The sequence below is a fragment of the Eretmochelys imbricata genome, chromosome 8 (assembly GCF_965152235.1).
Source record: "Eretmochelys imbricata isolate rEreImb1 chromosome 8, rEreImb1.hap1, whole genome shotgun sequence".
NCBI classification, from domain to species: domain Eukaryota; kingdom Metazoa; phylum Chordata; order Testudines; family Cheloniidae; genus Eretmochelys; species Eretmochelys imbricata.
Window position 1 is genome coordinate 72,444,883 of NC_135579.1, and position 25,200 is coordinate 72,470,082.

The following is a 25,200-nucleotide window of genomic DNA, read 5'->3' on the forward strand; positions in this document are numbered from 1 at the left end:
TCCTTCTTGTAGTGTGGGGCCCAAAACTGGACACAGTACTCCAGATGAGGCCTCACCAATGTCGAATAGAGGGGAATGATCACATCCCTCGATCTGCTGGCAATGCCCCTACTTATACACCCCAAAATGCCATTGGCCTTCTTGGCAACAAGGGCACACTGTTGACTCATATCCAGCTTCTCGTCCACTGTCACCCCTAGGTCCTTTTCTGCAGAACTGCCGCCTAGCCATTCGGTCCCTAGTCTGTAGCAGTGCATGGGATTCTTCCATCCTAAGTGCAGGACTCTGCACTTGTCCTTGTTGAACCTCATCAGATTTCTTTTGGCCCAATCCTCCAATTTGTCTAGGTCCCTCTGTATCCTATCCCTACCCTCCAGCGTATCTCCCACTCCTCCCAGTTTAGTGTCATCTGCAAACTTGCTGAGGGTGCAATCCACACCATCCTCGAGATCATTAATGAAGATGTTGAACAAAACCGGCCCCAGGACCGACCCTTGGGGCACTCCGCTAGATACCGGCTGCCAACTAGACATGGAGCCATTGATCACTACCCGTTGAGCCCGACAATCTAGCCAACTTTCTACCCACCTTGTAGTGCATCCATCCAGCTCATACTTCTTTAACTTGCTGACAAGAATATTGTGGGAGACGGTGTCAAAAGCTTTGCTAAAGTCAAGGAATAACACGTCCACTGCTTTCCCTTCATCCACAGAACCAGTTATGTCATCATAGAAGGCAATTAGATTAGTCAGGCATGACTTTCCCTTGGTGAATCCATGCTGACTGTCCTGATCACTTTCCTCTCGTCTAAGTGCTTCAGAATTGATTCCTTGAGGACATGCTCCATGATTTTTCCGGGGACTGAGGTGAGGTTGACCGGCCTGTAGTTCCCAGGATCATCCTTCTTCCCTTTTTTAAAGATGGGCACTACATTAGCCTTTTTCCAATCTTCTGGGACTTCCCCCGATCGCCATGAGTTTTCAAAGATAATGGCCAATGGCGCTGCAATTACATCCGCCAATTCCTTTAGCACTCCGGATGCAACGCATCCCGGCCCCATGGACTTGTGTACGTCCAGTTTTTCTAAATAGTCCCGAACCACTTCTTCCTTTACAGAGGGCTGGCCACCTCCTCCCCATACTATGACTGCACCGGCTGCCTCTCCCTGGTTAGGTATGCTAAGGAATGCTAATCAGCTGTCCAGTCTCCAAAGCAGTAATAGGAGCTAGAGCCAGGTACAGGTCTGGTATCCTGTGGTAGTTAATACAAAATATAACGTTTTATTAATTATTATTATTATTAATTATTATTATTATTCATTATTTTATTCATTGCAAGGAAAGAGGGGCAGTTAAACAGATGCACAGTATGTGTAAGCTGTGGAAGTGAGGTACATTGCATTTGGAAGCCAGCAGGAGTCACTCTTGCAGATTAAAAAAAAAAAAAGACCCAGCCATGCAGATATTTTTAATGCAGGAGGATCCAAGCTTTTGGTATGAGAGCAGGTGCTGCTTATGAATCAGTATGTGTAAGTGGCTGGGACTGGTGTGTCAGTGCTATGATCTGGTGACCCAGATGAGCATTTTGGGAGGTGGTTTCAGCTTAATCAGGTGGCCAGCAAGTGTTTGCTGACCATGCACTGCTGCAAGCCTTTGTCAGTTGACAATGGAACCATACTAGAAGACAGGGTTTGAGAATTCACTGAGCCTTGATGTAAAAAGGAGAGGGAGGAGCTGGCCCAGGAGATAGGGTCTAGGTGTGGTTGAATTCAGATGTAGATATTACAAGATCCTTTGCTGCTGACTTTATCAGACCCGCAGGTGACCTTTCTGCTGACTTTGAATTCCACATGAAACCTTGTGGTAGAATTAACGAGAATGGTTTATTGTCTCCCCTGGAACTTATACACTTTACTTGTTGTTCACAGTACAAATGTTTTCTAACTTTATCTCCAGCAAGGTCAAGGATATGGCAGAGTTGGTAAACAACTCTGGTGTACAGCTGTACTAGCAGATTTAAAAACTTTGAGTGCTGACCTGCTGTGGGTCAATTAGGTCCCAGTCTTTTCCAGGGCAGTACTTAATTTTGAATACTGATTTCTAGTATTTCATTGAATGTCATGTTTCTTTGTATTCAGAGCAATAATCTCTTTGCATCAGAAAGATCTACAGCAAGTTCTTACATTTCTTCAAAGAAAACCATTTAAAGAACATTCTCTGATAAAGATACGTTAGGATGCAGTTAAGATTGTAAAGTTGTACCTATTACTTTGGCCGAATAAAAACCCCAACACATGCACCACATACATTCGGTAAGTGAAGAAGTGAAAAATGAAGAAGAGCCAGGAAAGTCTGAGTTAAGGATAAAGAATTAAGCATTTTATAATTCAGAAGTGCCTCTTCTCATCCTTTCCCATCCACACTCACTGACAGGAGGCAGCTGCACTTCCGAGAGATGTGGGAGGAGCTCCATTGTCACTGTTGAGAATGCGTCCCACCATCTTCTGTAACCAACATCAGCTGCTCAGCTGGCTCCTCCACTGAGCTGGCCTCTTCACTGATTGAGAACAAATTAACAAGACAGTGGTGAAACCAGCTCATCTGCAAGCAGCTGGCCGTGACTGGGAAGGAAGTTGTGCAAGCTCTAGCAGCTTGTGCTCCCTTCCTTGAGTTCCTGCATGTAAACCGAGGCCCAGGAATTTCAGTTAAAAAATAAAAAAACCTCAAATAAACCCAGCATTAGGGAATTACGATGGGGATTGTGAATCGTGCATGTATTCTAGGAAAAACCGTCTGGACAAACTTTCGACTGGAGCTGGGCAAAGAATGGATTTTTCAGTTCACTGGCAATTCCAAAAAATTGAGAGAAAAATCTCTCTTCAGGTTGAGAAAACAACTAAAAACCACCTTCAAAAAAGCTAGCTAAGTGAAAAGTTTTTTAAAAAAGGTTATTTTGGGGGTTGAATAAAAGATTTTGTTTAACTTAGAATAAAATGTTTTTTATTTTAAGAATTTTGTAACTTTTAAATAATATTACAGGAAATTTTGAGACAAAAAGTAATTTTGAATCAAAAGATTGAAGTCTCGTTTCAAAAAGTCAATATGAAATATAAATTGAAATATTTCATTTTTTAAAAAATGTTGTTTTGTTTTCACCTGAAAACATTTGATTAAATCAACACCAACACCAGTGTTGCTAAATCTGCATTTTTCACTTCAGTAAACGTTTTGGTCAGAAAATTTTGCCAAGCTCTACTTTCAAACCCAGGCTGCATTTTACATCTTATTAATAAAAAGGGTGAGAGGCTGTGAACTCCATACAGGTGAACAAAGGATTCATGGGAATCTGAGAGTCAGTTAGCTCACCTTGCTGCACCTGGAGGTTGTATCAGACTTAATTTGTTGTCAGACACAGCTGGGAAACAGTTGGGTCATCTTCATTAAGGAGGGAAGTGAAAAGTACCTGGGAAGGTCTAGGAGAGGGACCAAGGAAAAAGCCAAAGGAAAAAGAGAGTCACTCCCAGAGAGGAACTGTAGAGAGGCTGTAGGAGAGGAGCTAGCTGTGATGGTAGGCCCTGAGAAAGGGGCAAGACTCCAAGGAAATAGCCCTGTGTGTTTATGTCCCAAACAGGAATAGGGAGCTGGGGAAACCCAACAGGATTGAAAACTCAACCCTTATGGGCAATGGTGGTTGTAGTGGGGTTTGGTTTGTTTGGGGTTTTCTACATTCTGTTTGGAGATTCTGGAGGGGAAGCCTGGGAAACTGTGAGGAGAGTGGGACTGCAGAGGAGCCTAGGATCGGTAGAAGACACTGCATTGATAACTAGAGTTGTATGGCACACTGATACCCTGGAAGGGGTGAGATTGAATGTGCCCAGGCTAGAGAGCTGAGTTTTAAGAAGGAGCCAGGGCCAGAACAGCTGTTAGCATGGGGGGGCAAAGAAAAAGATCCTACTACCCAACACCCAGCAACATGAGGGCGCTCCAGCTAGCGAGTGAGTTCTACAGAGGTTTAGTGTTTAAAAAAAAAAAAGTGTGTTGAGATTTTTGGAGGGAGCAGAAAGTTAATTATTAGGGGAGGGAGTGCTTCTGTTTCTGTTATCACCCTCCATCCCAGCACTCTTGTGAATCACCTTTGTAATTTCCCGAGCTTTAGTTAGCTGTGATTTGTTGTGATTTCACCCTAGTGAGCACATTTTTATTTGGCTAAATCCTGCTAACATTCTGTATTTTTTAATATCCTACTTGGGTGGTGAGCAAATCCTAACAATGCAAGCAGAAAATAGAGAAGGGAAAAAATAGGCAGATTTGTTCTAGGAAAACTAGATCTTGGATTTGTATTTCATTGCACGTTACCACATCTCTGATGAGTTATCACCAAACGCGTTTACTACAGTATTTCACAACCACAGGGACATTTTTTTTGGCCTTGCATGTTTTCAAATAAATGCAACCAATATATAATAGTCAACCAAGACATTTGCATTTTAATATGTGTATATTCTTGCAAGAAACAGTATTGTACAAAATGAGCTGCATAAGCATTCTACTTAAAAGCAATAAATACGTACAAAAATCCTATAGGAAAACTACTGTAATAATTCTGTTTGCCAGTTAATCACCCATTTGCAATATCTATATTCCCAGATAATTGCAGGAGTCTTCTCCATTAACATACACTGTATAAAGCTCATTGTTAAAAGACCTGGCTTTAAATCCACAAGGGAGCTGACCGTTAAGGATTAAACCACCATTATTAAGTCACAGAGGGAGCAGGTGAACAACATTAAGGTTGGTGCCCTGTTGAAACTAGATACTTCAGAGTTTGAGTCATGCTCCCAGGTGACTGTGGTATGTACAGACGGCAAATGTGGAAAGGTATGTGAAAAAGGTGTGTTTAGTGTCAAGAGATCAGGAAATACAATTACTTGGTTTCTACAGTACCATACCAGTCTCAGCAAAGTTAAGACATTCCACGGACGCAGTGGAGCTCTTTGCCAGCTAACAAACCCAAAAGGGAGATTACCAAAAGGAGAGGCAGCCTTAACTTACATTTCACAATCATGTGCATTGGTGAAAACACAACACGATGTTCCATTGTGCACAGCCATGCCTATGTGCTTCAAGGTCCTGTAGACATCACTGACTGAATTGGGGGGAAACAGGCTGATTATCAGTCCATGATCTGTTTGTGGTGAGCTTAGGGTTACTGATTTTATCGGGACAGTCCTGATAGTTGGGGCTTTGTCTTATATAGGCACCTATTACCCCTTCCCCTGTCCTGATTTTTCACACTTGCTGTCTGGTCACCCTAAGTGAGCTCATCCCAGCAACACTCATGCCCAAATATTGACTGCCACCCTTAACTATAGCGGCCACATCAGATGCATGACTGTTGATTGTGCCAGCCCTGGCAGTATTTCCACTGATTTGTGAAGAGTTGCCCAGTGCTCTGCTGCCTGTGTTTTAACAAGGGCTACTCCTTTTGTAGCCTTTGAGAAACTTGGTGTGTCAGGAGTGTACACTCTTGGGGAAAGATGTGGAATCTGCATAGTTGCTTTCTCTATTAAACTAAATGGTTTCCTTAAATCCTACCGAAGAGGTGATTTTGAAAGTGGGAATACGAAGAGACCCTGTTCACTGCTGGTTAGTCTAGGCTGCTGCTTTGCACCTCTGAGAGTATGCTGTGCAGCAGCATACTTATTGATGTGCTAGTAGTTTTAAGTGTCTAAGAAGGTCATCAGGGAGTGTGTCTTTCCCCTTATCTTCTCCCCCATCTCCCTGAGAAGCTTGTGAAAATCTCTGGAAGTCCTCAGTGGGTCATATCAGTGGGACTCCTCTCTGACAAACCACAAGAGGTCTGTCAGGTGGGGAAGGCATGGAAGCACTAGTGCTTTCCCACTGCTTTCACCCTCTGCATTGCTGAGCTGCTCCTGGGTGCCACCCTCCCCACTGGGACACCTTTGCTCCTGACAGATCCTCCAAGTCTGCTTCCAACTGCCCCAACGGTGATTGGTGACATTTTCTTGGTGTTTGGGGAGCCTTACAGGCAGGAGTCCTAAAGGAAAAAGTGACATGCTGAAAGTCTGATGTATTGGCAAACAGAGCTTTGGCATGCAGGTCTCCTCACAGGCTGATAGGCATGAAGCTTGATCATTTTAGAAAATTTGGGGGGCTTATGTGACTCATCTGCATTACAGACTTTTTCCAAAGGCATCAAAGCAACTGCTTCTAACTTTGCCTGTTTTCTAATCTCATGTCAGAGAGAAAAAAGTCAAAGTGGAATTGACATGCCTGATGTAAAAATATCCTGCAATAGGTTCATGTAAAATATCTAGTATTTTTCTATATTTTAATAAACCCTAATAACTGCATTTGCAATCCCTTAATGCTATTTCTCATATTCTTGTTACAGTAGGTGTATGGAAAACACGTTTCCTGGTTTAAAAAGCTCAAAACAAATTTCAGCAGTTTAATCTCAGTGTTAGAAAAAGGATCACAGCAGCTGCTGTAGTATTTTGTATTTAAGCTAGTTTTCGTAAAAACTCGTGACATGCTCCCTGGGAGCTAAATATTGACAGGCATGCTCTGGCAAGCAAGATCAAGCTTGCTGAATTAACGGAGCTCAAGTCTCTGCATTGACACCGTAACCCAAGTCTGAAAACTGTTATCCTACTCCATTTATTTTGGTTTTATAGGTGATACTGTCCACTTGAATTAGGGATTTCCAATGTATCTTAAATGCTGTAACTATGAATTAATTTGATTTGAGAATAAAATACTTCCAAGGCTGCTTGTATACTTAAGGTAGATAACATCTTTACTATCATACAGTGTGTGAAATGGCAAATGGTGCCATAAAACATGCATGATTTCAAGCTTCCCAATGTAAAAAGTAACTATTAAAAGTAAAAGGGCTTATAGATATTAATAATCTTTTGTACTATTATAACAACCACATCCCAAACTATCAGTCCCTGAAAGGCAGGGGTCAAAAGCTAAGCTTAGACATAAATTCATTACAGGATATAATTAAGAAGATTATGTAGCTAAAAATACCACAAATTGTTATTTTTTTCTAATTGTAAATACATCCTGTTTATAAAGCTTACTGTTTACTTGTTAAATTTCTGAGTAAAGAATTTAAGCCTCTTTGGGCTCCTCAGAAATTTGGTGGATAAACTAAATTGATTACTAGATGTATTGTGCAACATATGTTATTGTACAGCCTTTGTGTGTGTTTCATAGTATTTTCTTAAATTACCAGTATTTGTTTTGATTCCAAAAATGCATTTGTCTAGGCTCTGTGGTGTGTTGGATTTAAATGCTGGCTTTACCATGCTGGACAGATGTGTTAGAATTTCGCATTAAACATTTATGTTTTTGTGAGTTTTCCTCCATGAACATTCCATACAAAATTTATCAATGATAGTTCATACAAATGTTGTCTGTTATAAAAGTTTCTCTAGTAATAATATTCAGAATTCCTTCTCAATACTGCATGTCCAACAAGAAAAAGGAAACAACTTTTGCTTTTGTCCAAAGATATTTTTCTTAGGCTAAAACAAAGAAGTGCTTTCAGTATGAAGGTCTTTCCTTTTAGATTGACTGAAAGAAAGAAATGGAAAGTGTCCATGAGTGAGCACAGTAATGCTCCGATTCTTCAAGTTGCCGTGAATAGGAAGACTCCTATATTTGTGTGGAGCCCACTGACTTCAGGGGGTTCCGAGTGGACATAAGCATCCATCCATGAGGATCAGTTTGCAGGTTCGGACCCTTAGTGTGTAATTTACTTGGTAACAGCAGTCACCTGAGCTAGTTCACAAGGAATGTCCTGCTGGCATGTGAAGAGGATTGCTGTGTTCTTAATGCACATTGAATACAAAATAGCAACAAGTACCACAAAGTAGAGTTGCATTTGACTCCTGAATTGAACCATCAGATCAAAGAACACTCACAGATTTGGGAGCAGAAAGGTTACAATCCAAACCCAGGTTCAGAGATTTTTCTATGTATCTTTATTATGGGCTGAATCAAAATCCTAGATCCAAGCATAACTGAGCTTTTGGGGGCTCAAAATCTACATCCAGCTTTTGTAGTTCAGTCCATCATTAGTGCTGGGCATATTAAGGAGATAAATGAAGTCACCTAAAGAGATGGAAAAAAAAATTATATGGCTGGTATCTGGTGGGTGAATGGGTTGTTAACTGCACTGCTTTGGCAGCAGTTTAGCATCCTTCATGGATTTACTGCTTTCCACAGTAACAAGTATTATTTATTTCACTGTTAATTAAAAACTGGCCCCTTTGGGGGAGACGGCAGTGTGATTTCTTGGCAAGAGCAAGGGAGTTCTGGGCTATATGCACCCAACTCTTCCCCTCTGCACCTCAGTCTCCTCTTCTATAATATCAGGTTTCAGAGTAGCAGCCGTGTTAGTCTGGATTCGCAAAAAGAAAAGGAGTACTTGTGGCACCTTAGAGACTAACCAATTTATTTGAGCATAAGCTTTCGTGAGCTACAGCTCACTTCATTGGATGCATTCAGTGGAAAACCAGTTTTCATGAATCCGATGAAGTGAGCTGTAGCTCACGAAAGCTTATGCTCAAATAAATTTGTTAGACTCTAAGGTGCCACTAGTACTCCTTTTCTTCTGTAATATGAGATTCTAGTACCTTTGTAAAATGTTTTGATATTGTCTGCTATCAAAAGGTTTTATGTAAACAGCAAATATTGCTGGTCTTATTACAGTAGCCATGAGAAATATTCTAAAGTCTATTTTCAAATCAAATGGGTGTTTTCTTGGTGGGCCCATGGATTTGAGTTAATTCCGCTCAGTTTTGATCAGTGAACAGTGTTTCAAAGAAGACATTCACTGAGCACTCTTAGGGGCTGTTTTGTATTTTGTCAGGTTTTTATAAATGGAGGTCAGGAGACTAAATATATATGAAAATTAAGTTCCTTACTCATCCTTTGAGATGCCTTCATTGGATAACTATTAAAATAATCAGGTGGACCAGTACACTGGTATTTCCCTGTATCCCTTAACCCTGGTCTACACTGGGCTGGGGGGGATCAATCTAAGTTACGCAACTTAGACGTACTTAGATCAAGTTACCATGGTGTCTTCACCACGGTGAGTCAACTGCTGCTGCTCCCCCGTTGACTCCACCTGCTCCTCTCATGGCAGTGGAGTACAAGAGTTGACAGGAGAGCGCTCAGGGGTCGATTTGTCGCATCCAGACTAGATTGCTGCCCGCCAGTCTGGCGGGTAGTGTAGACATACCCTTAGTGCTGCTTCTGAATAAATTGAACAATTGAGTCCTTATGTCTATTAATCCTGTTATAACTGTCATTAACGCAAAAGCATGCAAAAGCCAGAATCAAAATACAATATAAGGTTCCATCTTGAAGTCAGTAGTATCATGCTGACCATTGTTCTGAAGGTTGGTCATAAATGGGACTGTTGTAAATATAAACTTACATTATTTATTATCCTGTGTTACGTATCGAGAGCTTTTATAGTTCAGAAAAAATGAAGACTAAGGTTCTTTTACACTACTGACCAATAAAATATATTACCTCACCTACCTTGTCTCTCTATTAGATTATGTAGCTCCGACATGCTACTATTCCATTAGGGTATTACCCAATACCCTTCTGCTAACTAAACACTCTCAGCTAAAATAATGGCAGGAGTCTTTCAACATGTTTCTTTTTTTAATTGATTTAGGCTATCTGTTGTACTCTTATCACTTTAGAGAAACAAGTTGTTCTGGGAAATTGCCATCCTTACATATAATACCCAAGTTTAATTAAAGGCAGAGGTATCAGCTGTCTCTTGGTTTAGTTTAAAAAAAAAACAACTTAATGCTGTCATGTAAATTTCATTACAAAAATACAGAAATATAAGGAACTAAATATTTAGGAACTGATGTATCTAGTTATGAAACCATAATTATACAAGAGCACTTCACATCTGTCAACCAGTGTTTTAATGCCCGTGGTAGTTATTCGCTGAATATTTCTATTATTACCATTCTGCAAGCAACTGCCATTCTTGAAACTGATTGATGTTTAGGAATAAAGCACATTTATTATATGTTGCCAACTTCTGAGGACCAATCTTGTATCCTACAATGCCTTCAGAGGAATGATGATACCTCATCTTTCTGGAACTAATCACTGCTGAGGAAAGTAAAAGAGTGAAAACATAGTATTTTTTCCAGTGAAGAACTTCCATTGCATTGTACACCATTCCGCTATAAAATGATTATAGTATTTTATCTGCCAAAGGTGACACTGGTGGAAGATAACTTTATACTATATGTACTGAGAGAGAGATGTATATATACAGAGAGTCTGTAACTGTGCAGTGTCTTGGTTTGAGATAGTGAATTTGTTTGTAGATTGCTGAAGCAGGGTGTCATCTTTCATTCCTCAGGGGCATTCACTGATCAACACCAGTCCTCCTCCTCCTCATTGTCTAGCTGTGTTGCTGCCAGAGTCTCTCCTTGCTTTGGGTAGCTTAATTTAGGTTAGCCCTCCAGCCAAACCAATAAATAGCTCTTCCCTCCCAAGTAACCAAAAGTCCACAAAATGAGTTCTTTGCCCTCCTAAGGCCACATCCCTCTTGCTAGAATCTGTGCAGCCTTCTCCCCTTGATTGTTACAGGTTTCCAAAGGCCTGTACCTCAGTTGTACAGGTTTACAAGCTATCAAAACATATTACCCTGAGATGGCTCACTGAGGTTTTTGAATATTTTCTTACTATCTAGTTGCTGCATCCTGCCTGCGCTGTTAACACAGATTGTTGTCAAAAGACACTATGCAAAAGTGGGGGCTTGCTGCACTTCCATTGTCCAGCTGTGGTGGAAGAACAACTGGAGACAAGAGGTGTGATTTAATTTGGCCACAAATGGGTTCCTAAATGCTTGGGAGTACCCAGCAGATAAAAGCGTGCAGGTAATTTCATAATCATTTACATATACCAGTAGTAGGAAGTGCTGCTGTCAGCCTTCCCTCTTTAACTATCCTGGTCACCAGCCAATCCACTCCTGGGACTCTGCCATTCCCACCTCTCAAATGAGGGTCAAGGGTGGCTGTAAAGGGAAGGGATACAAGGCCAACCCTGCTGCCATACCAGTCATAGGAACCCCAAAACATCCCCTCCCCCATTTCCACTCCTTTAAAGAATACCTCCCATAACTCCTTTACCAGTACATTTTATCTGATCACCATATCTCTTCCCTGCAGCGTACCTGCACTGGACATCTCCCTCTCACTTACATAATGAGTTGTGACATCATAGCCTAACTCCCACTTCATGTTTACCCCAACTAAGCTCCCAACCTGCTGTGAGGACGGCAAAAACCCCATCTCACCTTGGCTAGTCTGGCGCTGCAGGAAAAAATTCCTTCCCATCTCCCCAAGGAAGGAAAGGAGTACTTGTAGCACCTTAGAGTCTAACAAATTTATTTGAGCATAAGCTTTCGTGAGCTACAGCTCACTTCATCGGATGCATGCAGTGGAAAATACAGTGGGGAGATTTATATACACAGAGAACATGAAACAATGGGTGTTACCATACACACTATAACAAGAGTGATCAGTTAAGGGGAGCTATTACCAGCAGGAGAGTGGGGGGGGGGGGAACCTTTTGTAGTGATAATCAAGATGGGCCATTTCCAACAGTTGACAAGAATGTGTGAGGAATGGTGGGGGGGCAATAAACATGGGGAAATAGAACCCCGACCAGGGGTTTTCTATCTGCTACCCAAGATCCATAAACCTGGAAATCATGGATGCCCCATCATCTCAGGCATTGGCACCCTGACAGCAGGATTGCCTGTCTATGTAGACTCCCTCCTCAGGCCCTATGCTACCAGCACTCCCAGCTATCTTCAAGACACCATTGACTTCCTGAGAAAACTACAATCCATCAGTGATCTTCCTGATAACACCATCCTGGCCACTATGGATGTAGAAGCCCTCTGCACCAACATTCCACACAAAGATGGACTAAAAGCCGTCAGGAACAGTATCCCCAATAATGTCACGGCAAACCTGGTGGCTAAACTTTGTGACTTTGTCCTCACCCATAACTATTTCACATTTGGGGACAATGTATACCTTCAAATCAGCGGCACTGCTATGGGTACCCACATGGCCCCACAATATGCCAACATTTTTATGGCTGACTTAGAAGAACGCTTCCTCAGCTCTTGTCCCCTAATGCTCCTACTCTACTTGCACTACACTGATGACATCTTCATCATCTGGACCCATGGAAAAGAAGCCCTTGAGGAATTCCACCTGGATTTCAAAAATTTCCATCCCACCATCAACCTCAGCCTGGACCAGTCCACACAAGAGATCCACTTCCTGGACACTACGGTGCTAATAAGCAATGGTCACATAAACACCACCCTATACCAGAAACCTACTGACTGCCATGCTTACCTACATGCCTCCAGCTTTCATCCAGACTACACCATACAATCCATTGTCTACAGCCAAGCTCTACGATACAACCGCATTTGCGCCAACCACCTCAGACAGAGACAAACACCTACAAGATCTCTATCAAGCTTTCTTACAACTACAGTACCCACCTGCTGAAGTGAAGAAACAGATTGACAGAGCCAGAAGGGTACCCAGAAGTTACCTACTACAGGACAGGCCCAACAAAGAAAATAACAGAACGCCACTAGCCATCACCTTCAGCCCCCAACTAAAACCTCTCCAACGTATCATCAAGGATCTACAACCTATCCTGAAGGATGACCCATCACTCTCACAGATCTTGGGAGACAGGCCAGTCCTTGCTTACAGACAGCCTCCCAACCTGAAGCAAATACTCACCAGTAACCACACACCACACAACAAAACCACTAACCTAGGAACCTGTCCTTGCAACAAAGCCTGTTGCCAACTGTGTCCGCATATCTATTCAGGGGACACCATCATAGGGCCTAATCACATCAGCCACACTATCACAGGTTCGTTCACCTACACATCTATCAATGTGATATATGCCATCATGTGCCAGCAATGCCCCTCTGCCATGTACATTGGCCAAACCGGACAGTCTCTATGCAAAAGAATAAATGGACACAAATCAGACGTCAAGAATTATAACATTCAAAAACCAGTCGGAGAACACTTCAATTTCTCTGGTCACTTGACTTCAGACCTAAAAGTGGCAATACTTCAACAAAAAAATTTCAGAAACAGACTCCAACGAGAAACTGCTGAATTGGAATTAATTTGCAAACTGGACACCATTAAATTAGGCTTGAATAAAGACTGGGAGTGGATGTGTCATTACACAAAGTAAAACTATTTCCCCATGTTTATTTCCCCCTCCCCCACGGTTCCTCACACGTTCTTGTCAACTGCTGGAGATGGCCCACCTTGATTACCACTACAAAAGGTTTTTTTTCTTTTCTGCTAGTAATAGCTCACCTTACCTGATCACTCTTGCTACAGTGTGTATCGTAACACCCATTGTTTCATGTTCTCTGTGTATATAAAATCTCCCCACTGTATTTTCCACTGCATGCATCCAATGAAGTGAGCTGTAGCTCACAAAAGCTTATGCTCAAATAAATTGGTTAGTCTCTAAGGTGCCACAAGTCCTGCTTTTCTTTTTGCGGATACAGACTAACACGGCTGCGGCTCTGAAACCTGGCTCTACTGGTTCTTTCCTTGGCTGGTGAGAGCCTACCAGCTTACAAGCACAAACAGATTCCCAGTACTTTCAAGGTGTCTCCCACTTATTGTTTTAATTTGTAAAGAGCATCCCAATCATCATGTACCACACAAGCTTTTTTCAATTGTCCTGTGTTATCTATATCTCTCCTGTTCCTGGTTTCATGAGTCTTGAGAAATGGCAAGTGTTGAAATACACGGGTATGACACGCAGAGTGTTGAAATAAACATTTATTTTAACACTTGTATGTGATGAGCCATTTATTTTAACACTTTTCACTTGAAGTGTTGAAGTAACAGGTTTTATCAGGGGACGTGTCATCCACTCTGTTTTATGTATATGTGAATATGGAAATATATCTGTCTACTGAGTGTACATATTTTACATTAGTGCATTGGCAAACAATCCATTCAACTAAAATAGGGTCATTTGTCCCACAATAGTATTGTATTCTTGCCTTCCTAGCAGATCAGTAGTCTTTTGGTGGTGGTGTTTGTTTTAGTTTTATTTTTATTTTATTAACATGTCAAATTATTAAACCACTAGCAACTGCATGAGACAGATCCATAGACTAGATAAGCCTGAAAACTCTGATGTTTGGGTACATTAGTGGGGAAAGAAACCCTGTATTTGAGCTTTCTGAGCTTTTTAGGTCTTATTTCTTTCATTTTCTGTTGTATTTATAAGCTTGTCCACCAAACAGCTGGGAGCAGTCCTAGATAAATGCTGATTAACGTATATCTAAAGCCTTTTGAATACCACCAAGGTTATCACCACAAGGAGTTGTCACAGATGTTCTCAGCAGCATTAACATTTTAAAATGAATTTTAGGGACTTAAAGGTCCCAGTTCAGCAGTCCTGCACTGTTCCACCAAGCTCTTGGACACAGGGTTAAGACCCATTGTGTGCTTAGAGTTAAGCATCTGCTGACATATTTGGTTGAACAGGGATTAATTTAGACACACACACTTAAATGGTTTTTAGAACTGAAGCCATATTGTCCAGGGTAGGCATTGTCCAGTAGGGAGCTAAAGCCCATTCTGATATATATCTAATGCCATCTCCCAGGCAAATAGAGGCATTGCATCCCTAGAGCCAATCTGCAAGCTGCTGTGTGACTAGCAAACATCTGTCTACAGTTAGATCTGGGGGTGCGATTCCCAACTCACATAGATACGCTTGTGCTAGCTCTTATCAAGCTAGCACACTAAACATAGTAGTATAGCCACAATAGCACAGGCAGCAGCCAGTGGCGGCACGGGCTGCCTCTGCCAAGTATGTACCCATAGGACTCAGGCGTTTTGTACCCAGAGTGGTTAGCCCATGCCACCAATCACCACTACCTGGCTACTCTACTAATTTTAGCATGCTAACTTGGTGGGAATCAGTGGCACGATGTCTACACAAGCTGGAAATCACACCCTCACTCCAAGTGTAGATATATAGATGTGTTCAGCTCGGTGGCTATCTGCAGATGCAGCTTCAGGCTTCAGAATGAGTAGTGTCTGTGTACTTTGTGTTCTAAAGAAGTAATTGCGCCCTTTGGTTGAGTGAGTGAGGCACAGAACCTATCTAAGTAGAAACCAATCTGTCCTTTGGGAGACTATCTTGTAAGGCATCTATGAATGATGTTTCTCTGATGAACAAAGTATTCCTCAGATGTTCCTTCCCTTAGTGCTATTTTGGGAGTTTATCTCAGTGATGATTGCCTTTTTTATTTGTATTATTTTACAGTCAGGTACAATCAGGATCAGGGCCTCATTCTGGTAGGTGCTGCAAAAGACAGAGTAAAAGAAGATCCCTACTCCCAAAGACTTGCCTGTCTTTCTGGATAAATTTTTTTCCCTTTACCTGAGCTTGACTTCTCTAATCAGTTTTATTCTCACTGGGTCACTCACATTTCCCAGATTGTAAGTATGCGTGATAGTAAATACTGTGACATTCGTAGCTGGGTACATTAGGAGCACCCTCCAGAGGCCTTGTGTAAGCACCCCAAAATCCTTCAGCCCTGTTGTTTCCTCCTCTCTTTTAAAGTGTGATGTAAGTGAAAACCTATCAAGTTAGAAACTGATCTTGTCCACTAGGGAAATAACATTTACAGGTAAGAAAACTTTTCCTTTTCTCTCTGATCCCCAAATCTAACATTTATTAATTTAAAGAAATCTCCTATGACAACTAAACATTTATTGAATAAGAACTCTGGTGATTTTATGAACTTTACAACAGAAGGTTCATAAATAATCATCACTAATAATTCAGGAAGGGGGAAAACTGAAAAGGCCACTTTTTCCTCTTTGTTTTAGATCATAGTTGATGCCAACATTTCCTGCATTTTCATTTTTTGTTTTGAGGGAGAAAGTGGAGCAAAATAATTATTGGTGGTCATAGACATACACAGAATGGACTCAAAAACATTAAAATCCTGAAAAGGACAGCCTTTTGACACAAGGCAAAGGAAAAGACAAACAATTAGCAAAGAAAATGTAGACCCTCCTTCATGTCCATCTCCTCTGGAGGACATAACTGGCTGAGAATCTCATTAGCTGAGAATAAAAATGAGTGGCAGACTGTAGTGACCCAGACACGTCCTAAATGTGGCAGGATGGTAATCCTAGTTCTGAAGTTTTGGGGTAAAATCCTGCCCTCATTGAAGTCCATGGGAATTTTGCCATTAACTTCATGGAACTGGGATTCACCATTGAAGTATGATAATTAAAACCAAATACCAGTCAGAGTCAGTCCTTGCTTTAAAGATGATGGCTAATTATCTAAGATATTGTAGGCACCATTCTGGTGTGGCCTATAAAGCAAATATTCCCTTCAAGATTCTTTTTGAGAAATGAACATGTAATTAAAAGTTTTGAATGGAAATACTCAGGGGCCCTTCTTTATTTTGGAGAACCCAGGGATTTACTAAAATGTCATATGCTGGACTACACTGCAAAATCAAAAAATTTGTTATTTGTTAACAAGATCTAGAATCAGTAAATAATTTATTAGTAAATTTAGCAAATATCTATTATTATATAAATTAGTGATGGACCAAAATGATTCTGGAAGAGATAGGTGCCACTGATAGAAGAGAGATCCACGTTCCTTGATAAATCTGATTCTGAATTGTACGCCTAAACTATAGGCTGCATCCATCTTGAACATGACATTTTGGTGCATCATCTGTTTACTAGTACTTTGAGCATTATGTGGTACTAATAGCTTTCATTCTGGGGTTTTATACTAGCTGTATATCATATTTCTCTCCAGACATGTCTGTTCACTGAATTTTCTTCTGCATATAAATGTATTCACTGGCCATTTTGAAGGATGTGCTTGCTGCACTATTCCATTAAACTGCTGCATTATCGGGTAATTGTTTAAACATAATGCCATAGCACTATCAAAAGGAAAGGTGAACTAATGGCATTTGCAAATGTCAGGGATTATTTTAACACTTTTATTATAGTTCATAAAAAGTAGGTTCAGGGCATTCCATAGCAATTATTTCCACAGAAATTGGTTATTTAAATAAATTGCTAATTATCTGGATATGACAGTATTGAAAACCCTGCTAATGAGTTATTTGATAAGTGTAGTTTATGGTGGCCACCTACAGGAGGGAGAGAGAAAGAGTATATAGAATAATTATGACAAATAATGAATTAGATGCAAATGTCTTGTCTTGTACATTTGTCTGAGTTATTTAAAATATGGATTATCTATATAAAGTTTCTTTTAAATATCAGGATTATACAATACAATTATGTGCAGAATGTTCCCTTTAGATCAGATTAGATATCCTTTATTTGTTTTGGTCTAATCTTCAAACTTTCTCATTCTGTTACTATTTACAGGAAGTGATTATTTGCAGTAACTGAATGGTGAACTTTCCCAGATCTATTCCCATTCTACCTTTTTTCCCGATCTCTGATATTTGCTCTCTCGCATGTGTTCTCTCTCTCACTCTTTTTTCCCCCCTTCCCTGGTTTTATGAACTTAGCTTCTGGGAAGATAACAGTGTCAACTACCTTGCTAGAATATATATGCAGAGAGAGGGAGGTGGTGGGTAGATTTTTGTTTTTCTTTTCATAGCAGCACAATCGTCAAAAATATTTGTTGTTCATTACAAATAATGTGAATACTTAGTATCAGCTTCTTTTTTCTTTGTAAAGTTTAGTCTACTGTAGTACAAATCTGAATTTACATTTGTAAAGAAAATCCACAGTAATTACTGTAACATAAATAAATTAAAACTAAATTTTACATTGCTATACAAAGAACACTACTAAGAATTACGACCTAATTTCAGTGTTATACCAGCTACTGCTTGATCGATATTAGGGGTTTTCTTGTTTGTCTGTTTCTTTGGTTAGTGTATATAGCTGAATTAAAAAGGCCAAATATACAATTTCAAGATTCAAACAATATCGTAGAAAAAATAAATATATGGGAAAATACAAATAATTATATAGTATTTGTGTGTAACTTTGCCATTATTTTCACAGGAGTTAGGAATTCCCACACTGACCCGTTTTTTTTAAATGGGGGGAGGGCTTGATTCTTGTTTATCCTAAGGCCCTTTTACAGCTGCTCTGGCAGTGTAAGGTGCCGTTAAAGTGGATGTACTTTACGGCCCTTTTATGCTGCCAGAGTTGTGAAAAGTGGCCTTAGTGTAAAGGTGTATCAAGCCTAATATCCATTACTTCTGAGACAGAGGGATTTGTTTTCACATTGGTGGGTAGATGTGATGGTGAACAGCTGAACCAGTTTGACTGAGAGCTATCAGAGCTTCCAGGTGAAACTAGATTGCTTGGGAAGTCCTTGACATCAATGGGAGTCTTTTTACTGAACTCAAAGTGCATTGGGTCTGGCCTGGCACGCTTGATTCTGCAAGGTGCCTAGCAATTTTTGGCAGTTCCAAGTGCCTTCAGCTGCCCATAACTTCAGAGCTGAAGGAGCTCAACACTTTGCAAGACTGAACACTAACAATGAAAAGGAGCCCCATTGACACCAAGAACAAGACCAGTAAACTCTTGACAAGCACCTTAATTCCTCCAACAGAGGTGAAGTCTCCCCCTCCCAGGAAAGAACAGCATTTTTTTTTAAGCAAATATAATCTCTGGTGTGGCAACCGCTACCACTATGTTGGTATCTGTTCACTGTTATCATAGCAGCACAGTTCTAGTTATTTGCACGAAATAGGGAGAGGAGATTATTTGATGTTCAAAATAATGCCTGTGACACTTGATATATTTTATTATGCTGCATTTCCGTGACTTCCCTCCATTTTAATCATGAACGTTGACTGTGTTTTAAAATGAAAAACAAAGCAGAAGCCCTAATTATTCAGCAGAAAAATAAATAGTTTTTCTAAAATTTTAGGATTTTTTTCATTGTTTAGCTTTAAATAATAGCAGTTGTATTGCATTTTAATGAGATACTGAAAAAGAGGAGTTTTCAACATGCAGTAGAATCTCATCTCCACCACATACATCTGTTTCTCTCTCTTACATTCAAACCTTGGTCCTGTGTTTGAGGCCTGGATAAATGGGCTTTGCATATCAGACCTAGTAGTTCTTTATTTTACAGTAAGCTATATGGCATACCCCATCCAGCCCTTGATAACCACTCTCATGTTGCCATCAATGGAGTGTTGTGCTAGCAAGTCTCTTAGCTACTGACACTGACCTACTGGAATTATAAACCCCAGTACATCAAATCACTTTGTCATGTACGAAACTTTAAGCATGGGAGTAATCTCATTGAAGTCCCAAGTGCTGAAACGTGTTGCTGGATTGGGACCATAGTTAGTTTTTTTTTAAAAAATTCCATCTGATTTACCAGATATTTTCCACTCTATGAAACCTTAGTGATGAATTTTTGTTAGTTTGTATTTCCTCTTGCCTGTCGCTAGATTTAGACTTTTTCTTCATGTTATGTCATAACTGCGCCATAAGGCCTGTTGGAAGACTGGAGTTATATTTGCTTTCCTCCAGTCCTCCTCTACTTCTCCTTCCTCATCAAGAGGCCATTATGAAATGGGACCAGTTATCCTTTCAACTTCCTTGGCATTCACATAAAAATAAAACTCTAGGCCAACATCACCATTTATTTTGCTTTTGCAAATATTTATTGAAATCACTCTTTATTTATTTATTTTATTCCTTTTTTTTCTGTGTTTCAGTATTTCAAAATACAGTATATTTTCTGCCACAAGTCAGTCAATTATGGTGCACTGTGTTCTAGACCTGGCACTTTTTCTGCAACACAAGAAGGCTTCCCTGTGTTTTGAGTAAGATGATAAAAGTGTGAAGGAAAATGTTTACAGCTCCTTGTATGTTCTTTTTGTGCCCTCCAGAATACTAAGAAAAAATTGTTGGAATAACAATGATACACATGTCAATCAGCCCTTTGAGTGTCATAAGAGCCATTTAATTGCTGTCATTAGAAGCAGTGTTGACATGATTTTGTTGTTCTTTTAGCTGAGTTATTGATGAATATTGTACCTTTGAAATTGTACCCAAACATTTACCAAATTTAAACAACAACTTGCACAGTGGATAGAAAGACAACCGGTAACTCACTGGAAATGAGTCTGAGCTCCAGAAAAATATCCATTAATTACACTAGCTCATCAAAGCCCCAACCTGTAAATTCAGTGAGATCCACACAGCTTGCAACTCAGTCACTGTCTTCTCTGCTGTGTTGCTGCAGTCACATCACTGACATTGTTAAGCTGAAGGAAGTCCTTTCTGATTACTTTATTGTGCAAGCACTTAACAAATGGTCACTTGTTCCTTTCTCCCTGGTATCCATTGTTCAAGGGGAAATTTATTTAAATAGGCAGCAAATTAAAACAGACAAAAAGGACATTTCTTCACATAAAGTGGAATTCTTCTGTGGAACTCATTGCCACAAGATATTGATGTCAAGTGTTTGACATGATTTAAAAAGGGATGGGATATTTATATGAAATATGAGAACATCCAGAGTCACATCAATATTTTAAAAAATGGAAGGGGAATAACCTTTCCTGCCTTGAGGTATAAGCCAGCCTTTAACTGATGTGGATTAGAAAATTTTTTCCCCATGGGCAAAATATATATAGCCTATTTCTGGGTTATTTGTACCCCACTCTGAAGCATCTGTTTTTGGATACTGTCAGAGACTGGATTTAGGACTATATGGCTCAATGGTATGACATTTCCTATGTTCATTTTCAGTCTTGCTCAGAAAGATTGAGTTGTTGAAGCATTTTGTGAGCTTGTTTCTTGATCAGCTCACTTCTGAATGGTTTTGCTTGTGTAATGTATATTTTTGGTCGACATTTTAGATGACTTCATAAACGCATGAAAAATTTCTTGCGTGATGCCATCATTCTGAGCTTAGTCATTCTGTAAGACTTGACCATCATCTCTACAATGGTGCTGTGCTATGTCTAAGAGTAAGTGCCCATTGTCTCATTTTACAGATAATCTTTCAATCTCATTATGATTGATCTAGCTAAACGGACTGCAACTACCACACCATTAGTGCTCACTAGAAATTTTGGTGCCAGCAGTCTGCTCTCTTTGTGAGTCTGTTTTGCTGTGATCTTTACTTAGGTTCTATTATGGATTTTCATTAAAATTCCCAACTTTTGTGAACCATCATTCAGTTGCCCCTAAAGCACACCAGTACTGGCAGAAAACTCTCTTCTGCACATTGAGCTAAGTTGTCCATTCATATTTCTAAAAATGTTCATGGTGAAGATTTCATTTGTAACCTCTCTAATGTCGTTGATCAAGCAAGGCATAACTTCAGTGCAAAAAATGGTACCTATGCATGGAGCAGAACACCTCATATTCTCGATCAATAATCCAGATATTCAAGAACATCCAGCATACCTTGAAGACACACATTAACGAGGCAGACTTATCAGGCAGTGTGAAGGCTGCTTCTCACCCAGATGTGGATGTGATGTAAAAAACGGAGTACAGTTGTTGGAAAGGGGAGGAGATGTCAGGTCGGTAAATAATGAGGTGGGATCAGTGCTGAAGCAGCTGGAGATGGCATAACTCAAGAAGATAATTCATATGCTGAGTCTGGAGCAGATGTCAGTAGAGACAATTTATCGAGGCATTTGGATGCTGATTTTGTAACGTGTGTTGATGGGACATGCTTGTCAGACAGCCTGTTTGTGAAGCCCAGTGTTGCCTGTATCAGTGGTTTGTTAGGAGGTGACATTTTGCTGGAGGCGACCTGAGCTGAAGAAAGAGGGGATTTGAAATGGTTAAAGCAAACCAAATTTTCAGTTTTCTGTTGGAAAACTTACATTGGCAAACAATGTCCTTTTGAAAATGAAAAATTCTGCTGGGAAACTACAGCTTCCCTGTTTAAAACAAACTGACAGGCCCTAGACCCTGTGCTGATGTGCAAAGCTGTACTGCTCATTCACTCTGTCTGCCGTACCTGGTGCGCTGTGATAGCAGTGAACAGATACCAACATACTGGTGGTAGTTGCCACACTACAGCTGACCATTGTTTAAAAAAAATTAAAAAGTGTGATGCATGAAAAAGGGTGGACAAGTCTCTAGACGGCAGACTGCTAGATTGACCTTAGGTCCTTTGGAGATCCCCAGCAGGGCAGCTACCTATGGCTGTAGTATGCATGTGTTATGATTTTTACTTTGAGATGGGATAGTAGAGGGAGAGGAGAGTGCATCTGTTGCGTTCAATATTATGGGGCCTCCGCTTTCCCCCTGGTTACACAAATAAATATGTTATCCGTTGAAAATTAAAAGCTGCGAAAGACTATCCCTTTAGCAGATTAAAAATCCAGCACACTACAAATCTAGCAGACTACAAAATTTCTCTTTTAGAAACATAATCACACACATGGGTAAAAGACAACAACAGTCAAACCTCTCTGTGGTGAAAGAGAAAGCAGTTCCTTTCTGGAATGAGGACAATGGTGTAAACAGAGGAGGGCATGAGGAGGAATTGGAAACATCCTGCTCTTCTCATGCTTCTTTCCCTCCTTCTTTTTCTTCATCTTCCTACAATTCCTTGGTCCTCCCTCCTCTTCTTCCCCCACTGGTCTTTATTACTGACTGCCTCCATTGGTCCTTTGCCCCAAGAGCAGATCAAATGGGGACTCTGGGGCTCACCTTGACCAGCTAATACAGTTGTAATAGTGTTACATAGGGTCTGCATAAAGTGTTTGGGGTGTTTCATATCATGTTATTTACCTCAAATTAACTACTCAATATAAAAAACACCCTTTTCCCTCTAATCTAGATGGACCCCTAGTCAATCTCCTTGTTAGTGAAGTATTCTTCCCTATACTGCTTGCCAGTGCAATGTACAGTCCCTGCCCTACTGCAAGACACCACTGTAATACACTGTATTTTTATTCTAAATTAACTGGATACTTTAATATAAAAATAGTAGTTTAAATACATCCCAAATGGTCTAAAAATATAAATAGTTGAATATGTGCGAGCAACCAGCATTATTTACTGTCTAGTACATGCTGTATTCTTATGTGTGTGTTAATACTCATGCAACATCAATGTACTTTAAACAAAATGGAGTAAATTGTCTATGCAGTGCACTAGGGTTTTATCATGATTCCCATAAATGGCTCAAGAAATTGAGTGGGCAAATCCCCATGTACCACTTTGAAAATTAAGGCCCCAATCCTACAAACATGTATGCATGTGAATAACTTTGCTCATGTGAATAGTACCATGCAATTTTAGGGAATAATCTGGTCAAAGCTTGGCTTCTTAAAGGAGTACCAATATCGCTGAATGTATTCACAGGGGATATGTATTAAATAATATCCAAAATGTCAAAGTGCATTTGGAATGGTGGTTTTAAACCAAATGTTTGATTCAGATTCCGTAAAACACATTCAAAATCTTCCCTTTATTTGCACACTATCTGTGTTCACACCAGCAGCCTTATCTCTTATGTGGAAATTTAGAGCTGTATGTCTATAATTTACTGTATGGAATTGTTTTCTGATTCTAATTATATTGTTCCTTGTTCTTTTAAAACAGATGCTTAAATGTTGGAGCCAAGTTTTATGTTTTAGCCAGTTAAATATGCAAGTGTTTCTGTCTGCAGTTTTAGGGTTATTACACCCACGTTCCTAACACTTTTACATGTAATAATACTATTCAAAATCTGATACATGTCGATTTACAAATTAATATATTTTTAGATATTAGAATTCGATATTAGTTCTTGATATTAATGGTTTGTCTAGTACAACACTGCCATCCCATGATGGGCATGCACAGATCGTATCTAAGTGCTGAGTATTCCAACATGCTAACACTGTATTTTGATTTTCTTTAGGAAGTGCTATTCGGCCCATAGCCCTGCGAGCAGTATCTGCTATAGCTCATGCTCTTCCAGGATTTCCCATCTTAGCAACTGGAGGAATTGATTCAGCTGAGAGTGGGATGCAATTTCTCCACAGTGGTGCTTCTATTCTCCAGGTAGTTGTTTTTTTCCTTTAAAAATTATAATTAGTAATTTATCACAGAACTGTAATTTATCTTAAAACTAAAGATTTCAGCTCAAAGTAGGAAAAAGGACACATTAACATAATTGATCCATTGGAACAAATGTTCATATTGTTGGCTCCATGCTCATTGCTTGGAGCCATTCACTTAAGATGTTCAGTGATAGAGTGGATGCCCCATAATCTATGGTGCTGACCTGGGAAAAGCTAGCTTTTTAAGAGTGAAATAGTATCTTTTTCTCTAACCAAAAAAGTTTTGAAATTAAATCACTTTCCCTTGTTAAGCAACTGAAGTGAATACATTTGTGCTTCCCAGTACATCCTGTGTTTTCAGTTTCTGTCTTGGCCAGCATAAGCTCTTTGGAACAGGGAGTTTTCATCCTGTGTCTTACTGAGCACTGAAGGGAATTCCAAATGGCTTTACTTTTGGTCCCACCTGCATTCAGTTTGAAATAGCTATTCTTCATCCAGGCACCAGTCTCCCTCAAGCACTTGTTTTGGGTGACGAAAAATGCAGAGCTGTGCATCCTTTACATGTTGTTGGCATCACAGTCATGGCTAAGGAATGGGATGTTAAATAGTTTGCAGTAGTTGGTTGCATTGGCTGATGTTTTCTTAAGCACTAGGCATACTTTAGTCTGAGTGATAGATTTTTCATTAACAGGAGGTGTTGGTAGTATAGATCCTAGGAGGTCCATTGACACTTCAGCATTTTGCCTGCACTGAGCAGCTGTCTGAAAACCACTGTGATATGTAGAGGAGGAGGACAGTTGTTGTGGGTAGTAGGTGGTCATAGCGTTTCTTTCACCAGGACATAAACCCCATGGTGTTAGGGTGGAGACAAATCTTCTATGCCATGTATCGTTGGAAGCCTGCAGGATCGATAACGTAATCGTGGAAGGAACACATAGGGTAGGTTGCATTTAAATGAAGGGGGAAACTTAGTTTGGAGGAGGTGATAGTCAGCCGACAATAGGGGTG

At 40.1% G+C, this 25,200-nt stretch overlaps 1 protein-coding gene across 1 annotated transcript in view; it reads left to right on the top strand.

Moving 5' to 3' along the window:
* The window catches only part of DPYD (dihydropyrimidine dehydrogenase), a 502,649-nt gene that overhangs the window by 406,960 nt on the left and 70,489 nt on the right, over positions 1–25,200 (top strand). Inside the window, exon 19 of the mRNA XM_077825357.1 lies at positions 24,051–24,193. Within this exon, the coding sequence (XP_077681483.1) occupies positions 24,051–24,193 (143 nt within the window). The remainder of the gene's footprint in view (positions 1–24,050; positions 24,194–25,200) is intronic.